The sequence below is a fragment of the Rattus norvegicus genome, chromosome 16, assembly GCF_021556685.1.
Source record: "Rattus norvegicus strain SHRSP/BbbUtx chromosome 16, alternate assembly SHRSP_T2T, whole genome shotgun sequence".
In the NCBI taxonomy this organism is placed as follows: Eukaryota; Metazoa; Chordata; class Mammalia; order Rodentia; family Muridae; genus Rattus; species Rattus norvegicus.
The window spans coordinates 19,780,933-19,795,506 of record NC_141549.1 but is presented as its reverse complement, the minus strand read 5'-3'; the positions used below and the strand labels follow the sequence as shown (position 1 = coordinate 19,795,506).

At 46.3% G+C, this 14,574-nt stretch overlaps 2 protein-coding genes and 1 pseudogene across 2 annotated transcripts in view; 1 reads left to right on the top strand and 2 right to left on the bottom strand.

The window, feature by feature from the left end:
• Zfp866 (zinc finger protein 866) overlaps positions 1–4,563 on the bottom strand; it is a 24,871-nt gene extending 20,308 nt beyond the window's left edge. Inside the window, exon 1 of the mRNA XM_087587288.1 lies at positions 4,236–4,563. Within this exon, the coding sequence (XP_087443414.1) occupies positions 4,236–4,310 (75 nt within the window). The 5' untranslated portion in view covers positions 4,311–4,563. The remainder of the gene's footprint in view (positions 1–4,235) is intronic.
• On the bottom strand, positions 64–14,574 carry LOC108348302 (zinc finger protein 709-like). The gene is made up of 5 exons (XM_087589503.1): positions 14,463–14,574; positions 7,564–7,690; positions 6,427–6,487; positions 5,645–5,780; positions 64–5,017 (listed from the first exon to the last, which is right to left on the bottom strand). Exons 1-5 carry the CDS (start codon positions 14,463–14,465, stop codon positions 4,409–4,411), a joined length of 936 nt encoding a protein of 311 aa, XP_087445629.1. The 5' UTR covers positions 14,466–14,574; the 3' UTR covers positions 64–4,408.
• On the top strand, positions 9,882–9,958 carry LOC120097636 (U4 spliceosomal RNA; annotated as a pseudogene).

Genomic DNA, 14,574 nt, shown 5'->3' with positions numbered 1-14,574 from the left:
ATGTCCGTTCATCTCAGACAAGGGCACCAAACACAGACACAAGGAAAAGATCTGACACAAGTATAGCTTGATGAACCAATTATTTTAATTAGGGTTACTTACAGGAGCATGGGTGAGGGGGTACTGACAAAAACATGGGAAACTTATAGGTGGGTAATCCGCTGAAGCAAATGTTCCTCCCTCTACCAGCAACAACTATTTGGTTTTCTATCCAGAGGAAGGAAGAGGTCTCCTGACGCCCTCCTGTCTAAGTACCATTAACTACCTAAAGGTATTCAGGGAATAGGCTGGACCTGGTGGTGCACACATTTAATCTCGGTACTCGGCAGAGGTAAATGGATCTCTGTGAGTTCGAGGCCAGCCTGGCTACGTAGCTAGTTTCAGGACAGCAAGAGCTACATAGTGAGACACTTTCAGAATGCAAAAGATATTCAAGGAGAAAAAAAGGCCTCATGATCCCTCCTTATAGTGAGTATTATTGCCAGTAAATCATCAGGGAAGACATTGGGGCTCCAGGCCCACGCCTCCACATGGACACTAAAGGTCTAGATTCTGTGTAGGCCTCCTGCAGGTCATCACAGGTACTGAGACTTCAAAGACAGGCAATGGCATACTCAGAGGACAGTGTTCCAAAACATGCCATCCCTTCCTCCGGCGCGCCCCACCCCCTTTTCTAGAATGTGCCAATCCTAGGAGGGGGTGACAAGTCTCATTGCAAGAAGCTTCTCTGTTCAAAATGACTGAAACAATAATCTACCGGCATAAACAGAACTCAAGACAGTCATTTCACAGAAATATATCCGTCTGGCAAAACGCTAGGGCCTTATGACTGTCTAGCTATGAACTGTGATTGGGTCTTACACATGTGAATTGACCCCTGGAGAACAAGCCTTAGTCGTAAGCAGACAGCGGTTGGCCACTGTCATTGAGTCGTGCAGCTCAGTACTAGATCTAACTGCATTTGTCTATATTTATTGTGGAGGGAAGGTGCATGGCATGGCATGAGTGAGGGGATCAGTTTCCATCACGTAGGTTCTGAGATCTAACTTAAGTTGGTGGTCTTGGCAGCAAGCACCCCCCACAGCTGAGCCATCTCACCAGCCCTAGTGTGCCCATCTTGCTTGACGTGGTACCATGCAGGGTCCAGAGGGAGTGGAGCTGCACAGCAGCCTGCACCCAGGGGTCCTGTGAATGCTGGCCAGCGAGGTGGCTTCCAGCTCAGTCAGATGGTTTTCTCTAAAGTCAGCAACCAAAGCATGTGGTATCCTCAGGACGTTTTCCATGTAGTTCTGGGGACAACGAATAGTACTGACAATGGTCTGTACTGTTCAGGGGACTTGAGGAGCATCCGCGGCTAACACTCCTGACACTGCATCTTAACTCAATAAATAGCCAATCTGCTGAATGTACCTTTTCCCATTCTCACAGGGTGCCTTCATCCAAGCTCCCCAACTCACCTTTTAATGATTAATCCTGCCACAGGATGTGAAGGATTTCCTCATTCACCTTATTTGGTATCACCTGTGTTACCCAACCAGAAAAAATCCCAAGAAATTCCCATGTGCCTGTCCTGTGCACATGTGTACCCGCTTCTGATCATCACTCTTTCAGCTCACCTGGATGCTTTTCTTAATCTGTGGAACTCTCACAGGCTAGCATTATATCAGCACGATGCACACCCTTTTTCCTTTTTACACAGGGGATTGGGGGAAGAAAAGGTCTCAGGATCACTCAAGGCTCACGACCCCCATCCCAAACAAGTGCCAGCTGGACTCAGGAGTCAGCAGCTAAGCAGGCAATAAATAAAATATTAACAAGATCCAACGGCATGGAAAGACCGTCACTTGTATCAAGTGTCTTCTCAGTGTTAACCTGAGGACGGAGCACAGCTAAGAGTGCATGCATGGGGCCTGGGTTAGTTCTGAAGCGCAGGGGACCAGATAGGGTGGCCCATGCATGCAACCCCAGGATTTGGGAACAGGAGGCAGGAGGCTCGGACTTTCAAGATCATCGTCATCTATACAGTGAGTTTAAGAGCCGCCTAGGCCACATAAGAATTTACCTCAATAAAACAAAGAATAAATTCAAGCCAACGTTGGACACAGCGGAGAAGACAGAAGGTTGTACTTTATCCTGCACATCTGTCACTCCTCATGAGCCTTGAACCTGAGGGCCTATGGATCTCCTCACCTCCAGCAGCAGGTCTGCCGGGGAAGGAGCTGGCTCCCGTTCTCCAATTGCTGTAGAGCCAAGGGGAAACCCAGACAGGCTCACCTGCCGTATCCCCATGGACTGCCAGGGTCTGACAGTCTCTGGGCTCAGGCTGTAGCACACTGCTGCTGCTCCAGTGGATGCCCCTGGCTGCTGAGGTCTCTGGGCTGAACAAACAATGTACACACAGACGTCCTTTCCTGCAGGACGCCTGGGTTCATTGGGAAAGCGCAGACGATTTAGCTGCACTGCCCTATCCTATCTTCCTTCGCTGATGTTTCCCTGGAGCTTTATGCCTTCCCAAGGCGGAATACTTGCTGAGCATCATCCCCTCCCCCCCGGGGCCACCACTTAGGCCCCCACTCCCAGGCGTACCCCTCACCTCCCTATTCTTCTGCATTAAAGGTCAGGACTACCGGGTAAGCTGGGTCACTTCTACTCGCTCCCTTTGAATAAAGGTCCTCACTGTGCAGGATTTTACATGGCCTCCAAGTCTTAGGGTCCCAGAAGAACTACTGAACAGATAGAACTTTTGTTTCCCTTATGCCACTCCAGCTGTAAGAAACGGGAAGCCTTGGGAACTGGAGACATGGCTCAGTGGTTAAGAGCACCGACTGCTCTTCCAGAGGTCCTGAGTTCAATACCCAGCAATTACATGGTGGCTCACAACCATCTGTAATGGGATCTGATGCCCTCTTCTGGAGGCAGCTACAGTGTACTTAAATATAATAAATAAATAAATCTTTTTTAAAAAAAAAGAAAGGGGGCTGGGGATTTAGCTCAGTGGTAGAGCGCTTACCTAGGAAGCGCAAGGCCCTGGGTTCGGTCCCCAGCTCCGAAAAAAAAAGAACCAAAAAAAAAAAAGAAAGAAAGAAAGAAACAGGAAGCCAGCAGCTGCATCTCATTCATCCTCATTCTCCCTCCCTCCCACTTTCCCTCCTCTTACTTTTCCTGCCAGTTCAGAGGCCAATACAGTGGACATCACCTGTGCATCCTTTCCTCCAAGTAACTCTTCCATTAGAGGGGAAGTTCATGTTAGCAGATGGCTAAGCCTATTGCGTGTCTTATTACTCAAAAAGCAAGGGCCATGACCTGAGGCCTACTTGACCTGTCCCGCCTGTGCTAATTAACTGTATTATACTCTTTAGCCCGACGGCTGTACGGGGATGTCCATACACTCACGTGACAAACCTCACTTGTCACACAAGTGGGCCACTCCATACTACAAAGGAGTTGCAAGGTACAGACCATTCAACGGGTACTGAACATGGAGGCACAGTGTTCCACAGCACACTGTAAGGACAGATGTTTCAGAATTAACCCTGTAGACGCTGTGCCCACAGAAAGCTTCCCTTCAGAGGCCATGTCTTGTCACCCACAGCAGAGGCAAGGCCAGTGCTCCTCTCAAACTTGTCTTTGGTTTCGTTGTGCCTCACATTCGGACGCCGAGTGCTGTGTGTGTGAACATTTTCTGGCCGCATGTGAACAAATGTCTGTTCACCCTAGATCGGGCGCCAATGCTAAAAGCAAAGAAATGATTCCACCCAAGGGCAGCCTGGGGCACCACTGACTTTAATTGGGTTACTGAGCACAGGCAACTTACAGGCAGCTGCACTACTGACAAAGCTGACACCTACTGACAACCGAAACTTACCAGATTTGTTATGTATATGGCTTTGTCCCACCACTAATATTTGTACATCTTTGAAAGGAACTGAGCGTGAGGGCGTCACAGCTTTGTTTCCACTCACAGGCATTGTTTCCAAAAGAAGACTGTCATGGGATCTATGGAGGCAATGGCACCTAAACATCACAGGGTTTTTCCTCCAGGAAGACGCCGTTCACCACACTGAAGGGACCTGCAACTCTGGAAGGCTTCAGCTGTTGACATTCACAGCATTCTGCACCTTAAGTTTTTTTCATGTTTGAAGCAAACAGGGATAAAAGACTAACCATATTGTTTCCATTCATAAGGCATGAATTACTTGTTTCTGTGAAAGGAAAGTGACCAATAAAGGACTTACCACGCATTGCTTACATTTGTAGAAACTGTGCCCAGCATGAAGTCCTTCGTGCCTTTGAAGTCTAAATGGAATCATTTCTGTGGATGAGGCTTATTCTGTGACATCTTTGTTCTTGCATGTGTTTTACATGGGTAAGGACAACACTTCAGCACTGCTCACATCCGTAGTGTTTCTCACCAGAACGAGTTGTCCGATGTACTTGGAGGAAATAGGGGCAAAGGGATTAGATACTGCTGACACTCATAGGGGTTTTCCACGGTGTGGATAGATTTATGTCTCTGAAAGGAACTGTGACGGCTGAAGGCTTTCCCACACTGTTTGCATTCGTAAGGTTTTTCTCCCGTGTGTGTTCGCTCGTGTAATCGGAGGTAACTGTACCGTATAAAGGCTTTATCACATTGTTTACACTCGTAGGGCTTCTCTCCACTATGATTTCTTCCGTGCAGGCGAAGGGAAGAGTGATGTCTAAAGGCCTTCCCACATTCTTTGCATTTGTAAGGTTTCTCTCCAGTGTGGGTTATCTCATGCAACCGAAGGGAAGTGTGGCGAGTGAAGGCTTTCCCACACTGCTGACACTCGTAGGGCTTCTCTCCTGTGTGAGTTCTTTCATGCAGTCGAAGGGAAGAGTGATGTCTAAAGGCTGTACCACATTGCTTGCACTCGTAGGGTTTCTCCCCGGTGTGAGTCCGTTCGTGCATTTGAAGTAAAGAGGGATAAAGGAATGACTTCCCGCACTCCTTACATTTATATGGTCTTTCGCTGGTGTGAGTTCTTTCATGCATCTGAAGCAGAGAGGGATAGATGAAGAGCCTGCTGCACTGCTTACATTCATAGAACGTTTCTCCGCCGTGAATGATTTTATGTCTGTGATAGGAAGTCTGACACCTGAAGGCCTTCCCGCACTGCTTACATTCATAAGGTTTCTCTCCAGTATGAGTCCTCTCGTGTAATCGAAGGTAACTGTGACATGTGAACGCTTTCCCACACTGCTGACACTCGTAGGGTTTCTCACCAGTGTGAATTCTTTCGTGTAACTGAAGGGCACTGTGACATCTAAAGGCTTTCCCGCACTGCTGACATTTATAGGGTCTCTCTCCTGTGTGGATTCTCTCATGCCTCTGAAGGGAAGTGGAAGAACTCAGAGCCTTCCCGCACTGCTGACATTTATAGGGTCTCTCTCCCGTGTGGATTCTCTCATGCCTTTGAAGGGAACTGGAAGAACTCAGAACTTTGCCACACTGGTTACATGAGTAACATTTTCTTATACTGTGAGTTCCTCCATGTGTGTAAAGTGAACTGTGATAAACAGAAGCCTTTCCACATTCCTTATAGTCACAGAAGTTTTGTCCACTGTGGGGTTGGTGATACATTCCAAATGTACTTGGAAAACCAAAGGATTTTAAACATACCTCACATTCACAAGGTCCATTCACAGTGTGAGCACCCGTGTATCCTTGGATACTTGGGAGAGAACTAGAATCGTACGGTTTGCTTCCGTATCCCTCCTGCTCCTCTGGTAAATATTCAGAGTCAGATATGACATGCCTATTAAAGGACGAATGAGACGTAAAAACCTTTTCATAAACACTTAATTTTAGTAGAAAACTTGATTCTTATATTAAGGTTTGGCATAAGGGGTAAGGTTTTTGTGACCCTGAGACCACACTCTCATGGTCTCTAATAGGCAACTTCTACAAAAAGGAAAGACAGACAGACAAGCAGACAGACGAGCTTGGTGGTACATGTCTTTAATCCCAGTACTCAGGAGGTAAAGGCAAACAGATATTTGTGAACTAGAGGCCAGCCTGATTCAGAGGTGCATAGTGAGACCCTTTCTCAAAAATAAAAACAGCCAAACGGACTGCTTATCATCAAGAGGTAGGTCAGACACTGCTCTCAAGATGAGACCACGAGTACACTATCTGCCACATCTGGGTGTGAAACTACGTGGATCGATCCCTCCCCTCCCCCAGCAGTAATCTAACGCTGTTAACTCTAATAATTTAACACTGGGTCCAAGAGAAACGTGCTGCAAACACTGAACAGCATTCATGCTGATGCACAGCTCTGCTGACGAGTTTCTAACGATGATAAACTTAAAGGTGTCATTTCTTTTGCTCATTGTTAAACTTACACGGCACGTTAAGGTTTCTACAAGAGACAATTGCTTTCACTTATACATGAAAATTACCTTTGAATTCTTCCAACATTTTTGCAGTCATCTTCAACATTCTGTTCTTCCCATTTATACCCTAAAAAGCAGCCCCAAAATTTATGAGAAATTATTAGAAATTCATAAAAATAAAAGTGGATGTGATGGCGCATGCTTTTATTTTAACCCCGGCACTCAGAATGCACAGGCAGGCAGTGTCTGCAACTTCAAGGCTGCTGGTTTATATACTGAGACCCCAGCTAGAAAACAAAAGTCAGAAGTTTCTGAAAACCAGGAGCTGGAGGTAAGGCGTTAAGAGCACTTACTGCTCCTGCTTCCCACACTGGGCAGCTCACATCCACCGGAACCTCCAGTTCCAGAGGAGTGAGGCCTCTGAATGCACGCACGCACGCACGCACGCACGCACGCAAAGAAAAAAATTATTTTTTAAAAAAATCATTGAAGGCTGGAGAGATGCCCCAGCACTCAAGAGCACTGACTGCTTTTCTAGAGGTCCTGAGTTTAACCACATGGTGGCTCACAACCATCTGTATTGGGATCTGATGCCCTCTTCTGTTGTGGCTGAAGATAGCCACATATAAATAAATAAATCTTTTTTAAAAAATCACTTTAAAGTAGCTTCTAGTCTCACGGAACATTGTAATCATGTCATTTTTCTTAAAGCATAAGCTCTGCAGAAGCAGGAATTTTCATGTGTATGTGTGTTCAGGTATGCATGTGTGCATGCACATGTGTGTACATGTATATGCATGTGCATGTGTGTGCATGTGTGCATGAGTGTGTGCATGTGTGTGCATGTGTGCATGAGTGTGTGCATGTGTGCATGTGTGTGTGCATGTGTGCATGTGTGTGTGCATGTGTGCATGTGTGTGTGCATGTGTGCATGAGTGTGTGTGAGAGAGAGAGAGAGTGTATGTGTGTGAGTGTGCGTCCATGTGTGATATAGGGTGCACATGCCACAGAGCACACACAGATGAGAGGACAATTGTGCAAGCTGGCTCTCCCCTCCTACCCGTGGCTCCAGCCTGCAGAGTGAGTGCCTCTGACTTGGTAAGCCATCTCACCACCACTATATCACATATTCACCAGATCCTTCCCAAACTGCCAAAGACCATTCCTAACAGGAAAACTAATTTAACCAAGAGAAAGCCTTACCTATAGCAGCGAGGCTCCTGCAGGTCTCCAGCATCACATCCCTGTACAGATTCTTCTGGGAAGGATCCAGCAGAGCCCACTCTTCCTGGGTGAAGTGCACAGCCACGTCCTCAAAGCTCACCAAATCCTAAAACATCCCAAGCATGTGTATTAAAGAACTGCCAGGACTGCAAAGGGATGCTCAGTTGATAAGATGTTCACATGTGTCTACAGTCTCCACACATGTACTCCGTGACAGGGACACGCTAATGTGAACATGACTGAACAGAAACAGCAAGTGATATGAAAACACTCCTCTCACCGAGTGCCCTGGGGAAGAGGAGGTACTGCAGCTCCACCCGATTCTCATTCCTGTCCTAGACAGTCCAGCCACTGTACACAAGAGAGCTGTCTGCCCTTACATGTCTATGTGCACAGAGTTTACCCTTTGCTGGGTGGAGAGAACAAGATAACTGTCAAGAGTGAAGAACGGGGGTTGGGGGTTTAGCTCAGTGGTAGAGCGCTTGCCTAGGGAGCGCAAGGCCCTGGGTTCGGTCCCCAGCTCCGAAAAAAAGAACCAAAAAAAAAAAAAGAGTGAAGAAGGACAGGAAGTCCATAATGGCATAATTCATGAGTTATGGATTCATTAGAAACTCAGATAAACCTCGAGGATCAGACATACTCTCAAAGATAACGGACAATGTGTGCGACAAGCTCCCCTGGTGAGCACTATTTCACAATGCTGTCACTACCTGAATGGGGCCACACCTGTGTGCTAACAAACGCTAACAGAAAAGAAATCATTAAGATTCCAAGTACAATTTACTCCAGTCCAAACGTTACAGTAGAAAAAGCTCCAGGTCACAGGAATAGTACCTCAGATCCGGGTGTAAACCTAGCATTCCAGCTTGGCTGATTAAAACAATTTGGTTAAGGCACTACCGGTAGAAAGGCAGACTCACCATAAAGTAAAGAGACAGACACAGTTACCAATTCTTGCTCTTTGTCTTCCCAGAATCCTCGGCCCTAGAGCAGTCATGGCACGTTGGTTTTGTTGTTTCTCCTTTTATGTCTTTTCTAAGCATACTTGGGCTCTCACTCCCACACACATCTTGTGTTTACTTAACTCCTTCTCTAAAGCTTCCACACTGCTTGTTGGCCATGCATCTGGTCTTCATGGCAGCTTCAACAGCATGGCTTCCTCCTCTCTCCTCCAGGATGCTCGCCTGCCCTGAAGTTCCTCTTTAAAAGGATAAAATTGCCCTTGTGCCTCTATAGTGCATTCTGAAATCCTTTTATTAATAAGACAAAGAACCCCAAAGAGATCGCCTGTATCATGATAGTTATAGATATAAACCAAGATGATGGTAGACACATGTAATACCAGAGCTCAAGAGGCAGAGGTTGGCAGATCTCTGTGAGCTGGAAGCCAGCCTCGTCCACACAAGGAGTTCTCAAACAGCCAGGGATACAGAGTGAGGCCCTCACTCAAAATAAACAAACAAATAAATCTCAAAGTAATTTTAAGAAAGAATTTAATTACATTCTACCAGGTCTTGGCTCCAAGACAACCAAAAAGAAACACTTCTCATTCTAAAGGGGGTCTCAGCCATACGCAGCCAACTCACTGACTCACCAACTTGGGCACCAACAGAGCCCAGGAAGTGCCCAAGGGCAAGGGCACTAATAAGCTCATCATTCCAAACACAGAGGCACTGCCACCAGGGGCACTTGGCTGTCTTAGATGAAGCCTGTAGGCATCCCGCATCTGTGTCAAGCTGCTCTACCGCATGACTGGTGTCACTCAAAGCAAGGCGGTCAAGAACTGATCATGAAGCCTGGAAAGACCAAACACACCCACCATGATTTAAATCCACTGGTGCTGCCCTATGACCACCAAGAAAGCCAAATAAAGAGATAGCTTCGCAAGGACAGATGAAAAAACACTGGGAAAGATTAAATAAGGCTACACTTTACATAGTAAAAGTAAATTAATTACCTGGGGCCCCAGACTTTGATCTCCGTGCTCAGCAAAGGCCAATGGATTCCTGAGTGTGAGACCGCCCAAGTAGAACACAGTGAGTTCTAGGCCAATCAGGACTACAGAGTGAAACCCTTTCCCAAAACAAAGTGGGGGGGGGGTAGGAGGACGACTTGTAGGAGTGGGATTTCTCCTTCCATGTCTGAGGAGAACACGGATTAAGACTCAGCAGCAGCAGGCATCGACTCTCTGAGCCACCTCACCATCACTGAACACGGTACCTGAATGTAACTGAGTAATGTGGCTGCGTGACAGAACTAAGAGAAAGATGGCCTATCTTTTTAGAAAACACTCAATCAGCTTTGCGCAGTGGCAGTATCGTAGCCAATGAGGTCTATCCGAGGCGCGATTATTGCTAATAGAAAACACTCAATGTGGCAGCTGTAGCTGCTCTGGGGGAGAGAGAAGGATCGCCTGATGCCAGACTTTTCTGTGAGATAACTTTTCTGAATCACTAGGGACGACAGCTATTTAGCAAATGCCAAGAATGTGCTGAACAAGAATGGTTGTCTTAGCTAAAATAGTTCAAGAACACACAAACTAGGAAAAGGTGAGTTTTAAAAACTTCTTAGGATTGGGGTCTTCAATATCAGGGCATGTTGAAAAGTCAGTTTCAGAAAACAGCCGAGAAGATCCTCATCTTAAGCCCTGATTTCTCTCTAGGCTGGGTTAGGGGCACTTAAAGGTGAAGCAGAGAAGGAAGGCAGCCCCTAACTCAGCCATCCATAACCCCTCACAGTACCCTTTTCAGCCTTTTTTTTTTTAAGATTTATTTATTTTATGTATATGAGTGCCCTGTGTACACCTGCAGGTCAGAAGAGGGCATCAGATCCCATTACAGATGGCTGTGAGCCACCATGTGGTTGCTGGGAATTGAACTCAGGTTCTCTGGAAGAGCAGCCAGCGCTCTTAACCTCTGAGCCATCTCTCCAGCCCCCCTTTCAGCTTCTTGGTGAGCTCCTCACATCCAAGGAAATCCATGGAAAGTAATAACTAAATACGAAGTGTATTCTGGAGGAAGACTGCCAACACACAGGTAATAGAATCTGGGTAACAAACACTTTGGTAACACTAAACAAATGGCAAACTGAGCCCGCAACAAAGGGAGAGTAAACCCTGGAGAAGACACATTGACTTCCAGAGGTGTTCACTGCAACTGTCAAGTGTTCTGAGGCCAGGTCTCACGGTGTAACAGTAGCTGGACTGGAACCAATGATACGCAACAGCTGGCTTTAAGCTCCTGCTGTCTACCTGCCTCTGCCTCCCCAGTGCTGAGGTTAAAGGCAAATGCTCACTTTTTAACATGAACATTATGAAATCACAAGTACAAAGAAAGACAAACATGTGGCTCAAACACTGGGGGTAAATGACTTGAGATCAATCTTCTGTGAGGCCCTTCATTTACTGTGCAACCTACAGATGCCATAACCTTGCTGGTGGCTCAACCATATAAGCTTATGAAGCTGTAAGGGCTGGAGGATGGCTCAGCGGTCAACATACACTGCTCTTAAAAAGAAGCTGACGAGGGGTTGGGGATTTGGCTCAGTGGTAGAGCGCTTGCCTAGCAACCGCAAGGCCCTGGGTTCGGTCCCCAGCTCCGAAGGGAAAAAAAAAAAAACAAAAAAACTGGAAAAAGAAGCTGACGTGATTCCCAGCACCCACTCCAACCTGAAGCTCTAGAGGTCCTGACACACCTCTGACCGATTCCTTAGACACACACAAAAACAAACAATAACAAAAGGTTGTTCCTGAAGCTGAGTAAACCAAGCTAAACCACATGCTTGAATGTACAAACGCCTGCTTTCACTCTCCAGCGCCCTAAAAATATGCTAGATATAATATACCATCAACAACAAAGTAGAAAAATATGATTATGCCAATAACTGTGCCAATATATGTGGCAGGAGATGGAGAGATGGCTCAGAAGAACATTTGCTGCTCTTGCAGGACCCAATTTGAGTTCTGGGACCCACATGGCAGCTTACAATCAACAGAAACTTGTTTCGTGAGATCCAGCGTGCCCTTCTGGTCTCCACAGGCACCGGCTACACACACAGTGTACTTACATGGAGGCAAAACACTCAAACACATGAAATAAAATAAATCTCTTAATAAGAAAGAAGTTGGCAGGGTTGGGGATTTAGCTCAGTGGTAGAGCGCTTGCCTAGGAAGCGCGCAAGGCCCTGGGTTGGGGGGGGGGGGGGGGGGAGTTGGCTCTTTTCAAAATGGCTGCGTTGAGGGCCAGGAATGGTGGAGCATCTGTCTGATCCTAGCAGTTGGAAGACAGGGACAGGCAGATGTCTGTGAGTTCAAGGCCAGACTGTGTACAGAGTTCCAGGACAGCCAGAACAGGAGAACGGATGAGCAGAGGATGGTGTCAGAGACTTTTAATCCTACAGAGGATGACAGATCTCTGAGTTTGAGGCTAGCCTTGTCTACATAGCAAGTTCTAGGCCACCCAAAGCTACATACTCAAAGAAAAATAACAACATATAAAAGGGGGGAGGGATGTTTTCTTTTGCTTTGTTTTGTATAGCTCTGGCTGTCTTGGAACTAATCTATAGACCAGGCTAGCCTCCAGCCCAGAGATTCATCTGCCTCTACCAGTGGCAGGAATAAAGACATGCACCACCATGGTGAGGCTTGGAATGGGTTTCTTTTCTCTTTCCCTCTTTTCCCTCTCTTTCTTCCTCTCTCTGTCTCTCTGTCTCTGTCTCTGTCTCTCTCTCTCTCTCTCTCTCTCACACACACACACACACACACACATACACACATACACACATACACACACACAGAGCAAGAAAGGGGATTAAGGGTACTGTTTCCTCACAATGAATTCCAAGAATCAACAAAACTCATTGAACCAATAAGTCTATAACCAGTAACTCTTAACAAATCATCAAAATGTTTAAAGATGATTAATATAATATCCACCAGCTTCCTGTAAAACAGCAGTGAACAGCTGGATAACAATATCCAGTATGGCAATGCAGATAAGAAGAGACACAATGAAATGTATACAAATTTAATAAAGTCCTTTAGGCAAGAACTACACTTTTTTTAAAAGATTTTAATTGTTTTAAAACCTTTCAAAGAGTTTTATTAAGAGAGAAGAGGACACACAGATTTTAGCCATTTCCAAGAGAGGCAGTGGGAACTTCTCTCTGAGTAAGAGAATAGCAGGGGACCTTACTTTGGTTTGGTTTTTCTCGCTTATTATTTGATGCAGATCAGTGTTTTGCCAGCGTGCATGTGACACCTGGGACCTGTGGAGATCAGAGGAGGCCTGGATGCCAAGACTACTTACAGAAGGTTGTAAATGACCATGTGAGTGCGGGAATCGAATCAGTATCTTCTGAAAAGCAGTAAGTGCTCTTAACTGCTAGGCCACCTTTTAAAGCTTTAAGTGTGTGTGTGTGTGTGTTTGTGTGTGTGTGTGTGTATAGGGAGGGGTTTGTGCATTTGAAGGCGGTGCCCTTAGAGGCCAGAACAGAGCATTGGAGGCTCTGGTGCTGGAGTTATAGGCAGTTGTGAGTCACCATAGGTGGGTGCTGGGAACCAAACTGGGGTCTTTGAAATAGCAATACCCTCTAAAGCACTGAGATGACACTACAGACCATCCACCGCTTATCTATCTCATGATGTAACCCTGGCTAACCTGGAACTCCATAGCTATGTAAACCAGGTTAGCTTCAATCTGCCTGCCTCTTCCTCCCAAGTGCTGGGTTATAGGTAGACCAACCAATCCAGCAAGAACTATAATTTTTAACAACAACAACAACAACAAAATGCAGGGCAGCGGTGGAAAATGCCTTTAATCATGGCACTTGGAAGGCAGAGAGAGACAGGTGGTTCACTATGATTTCAAGGCCAGCCTCTACAGAGTGAGTTTCAGGTCAGCAAAAGCAGACCTAAAAAGAAAAAAGCAAAAGACAAAAAGACAACAAAACCCTAACCAAACACAAAACAGTGATATCCCATAGTTATGGCATAGGAAGCTTCAGAATTGAAATGTCATGTTTCCTCAATCTGCACTAAGAATTAAATAATCACAATAAAATTCCTAACAACTTCCGAAAACAAATTAAGAAACTAATACTCAAGTTTATGTGGAGAACGGGGGGAGGGAGAGATGGTCCACACAATTCCAAAGAAACAAAACACGCAGACTTAAAGTGTGTATATATATTACATATATTATATATTATATACACAATATATGATACACACACACATACTGCCTGTTTTGACAAAGTAGCAAAGGAAACTCAACGAAGCGGGGAATGGCAAAAGGCTGTTGGCAGAACCGATATCTATAGACAAAGAAATTAAATGGGTAGAGTTTCACAGTGTTGGGGCTGGAGAGATGGTTCGATGGTTGGGAGAACTGGCTGCTCTTCCAGAGGACCTGGATTCAATTCCTTGTACCAACATGGCAGCTCAACAACAGTTCCAGAGGCTCTGACATCCTCACAAAGACATACATACACTCAGGCAAAACACCAATGCACAGAAAGAAAAATAATTTTTTTAAAAAAGTTTAAAATTCACAGTATTAACTCAAGTTGAATGCTTGACATAAATGTTAAATGGAAATTGAGAACTTCTAGAAAGCAACAGAAACTAGATGACCTATTGTTTTACAACCTTCTGATGAGACGCCCCAAGCAGGACCGAATAAAACGCCTGCCCCAGACAGAGCACCGACTCTTTCTTGCGCAAGGCGGAGCCTCCGCAGCGAGGTTCGGCGCTCGGCGCAGGCGCGGAGCAAAGGGAGAGGACACGGCCCAGCGCCACGCAGCACTGAACGCCGCTGCCGCCCCGCCCCAGCCTCGGAGAGGATCCACCACAGCGGGCAGGGACAGCCGCCCTTGCTCACCATGGCGCGGCTTCCGGACTCGCCCGCGCTCTCCTCACAGGTCCCGGCAGCGGCGCTCACAGCACAGCACACTGCACCTCCCTGTGCCGCGGAGCGGAGCCTACAGTATGGC

Bases quoted from the DNA above. Each gene is read 5' to 3' on its own strand.
- LOC108348302 (XM_087589503.1), bottom strand. The intron at 5,781-6,426 runs GTAATTTTCATG...GTCCTTTAATAG, and splicing joins AATGTTGGAAGAATTCAAAG to GCATGTCATATCTGACTCTG. The intron at 5,018-5,644 runs GTATGTTTAAAA...TCTCTGCTTCAG, and splicing joins ATGGACCTTGTGAATGTGAG to ATGCATGAAAGAACTCACAC.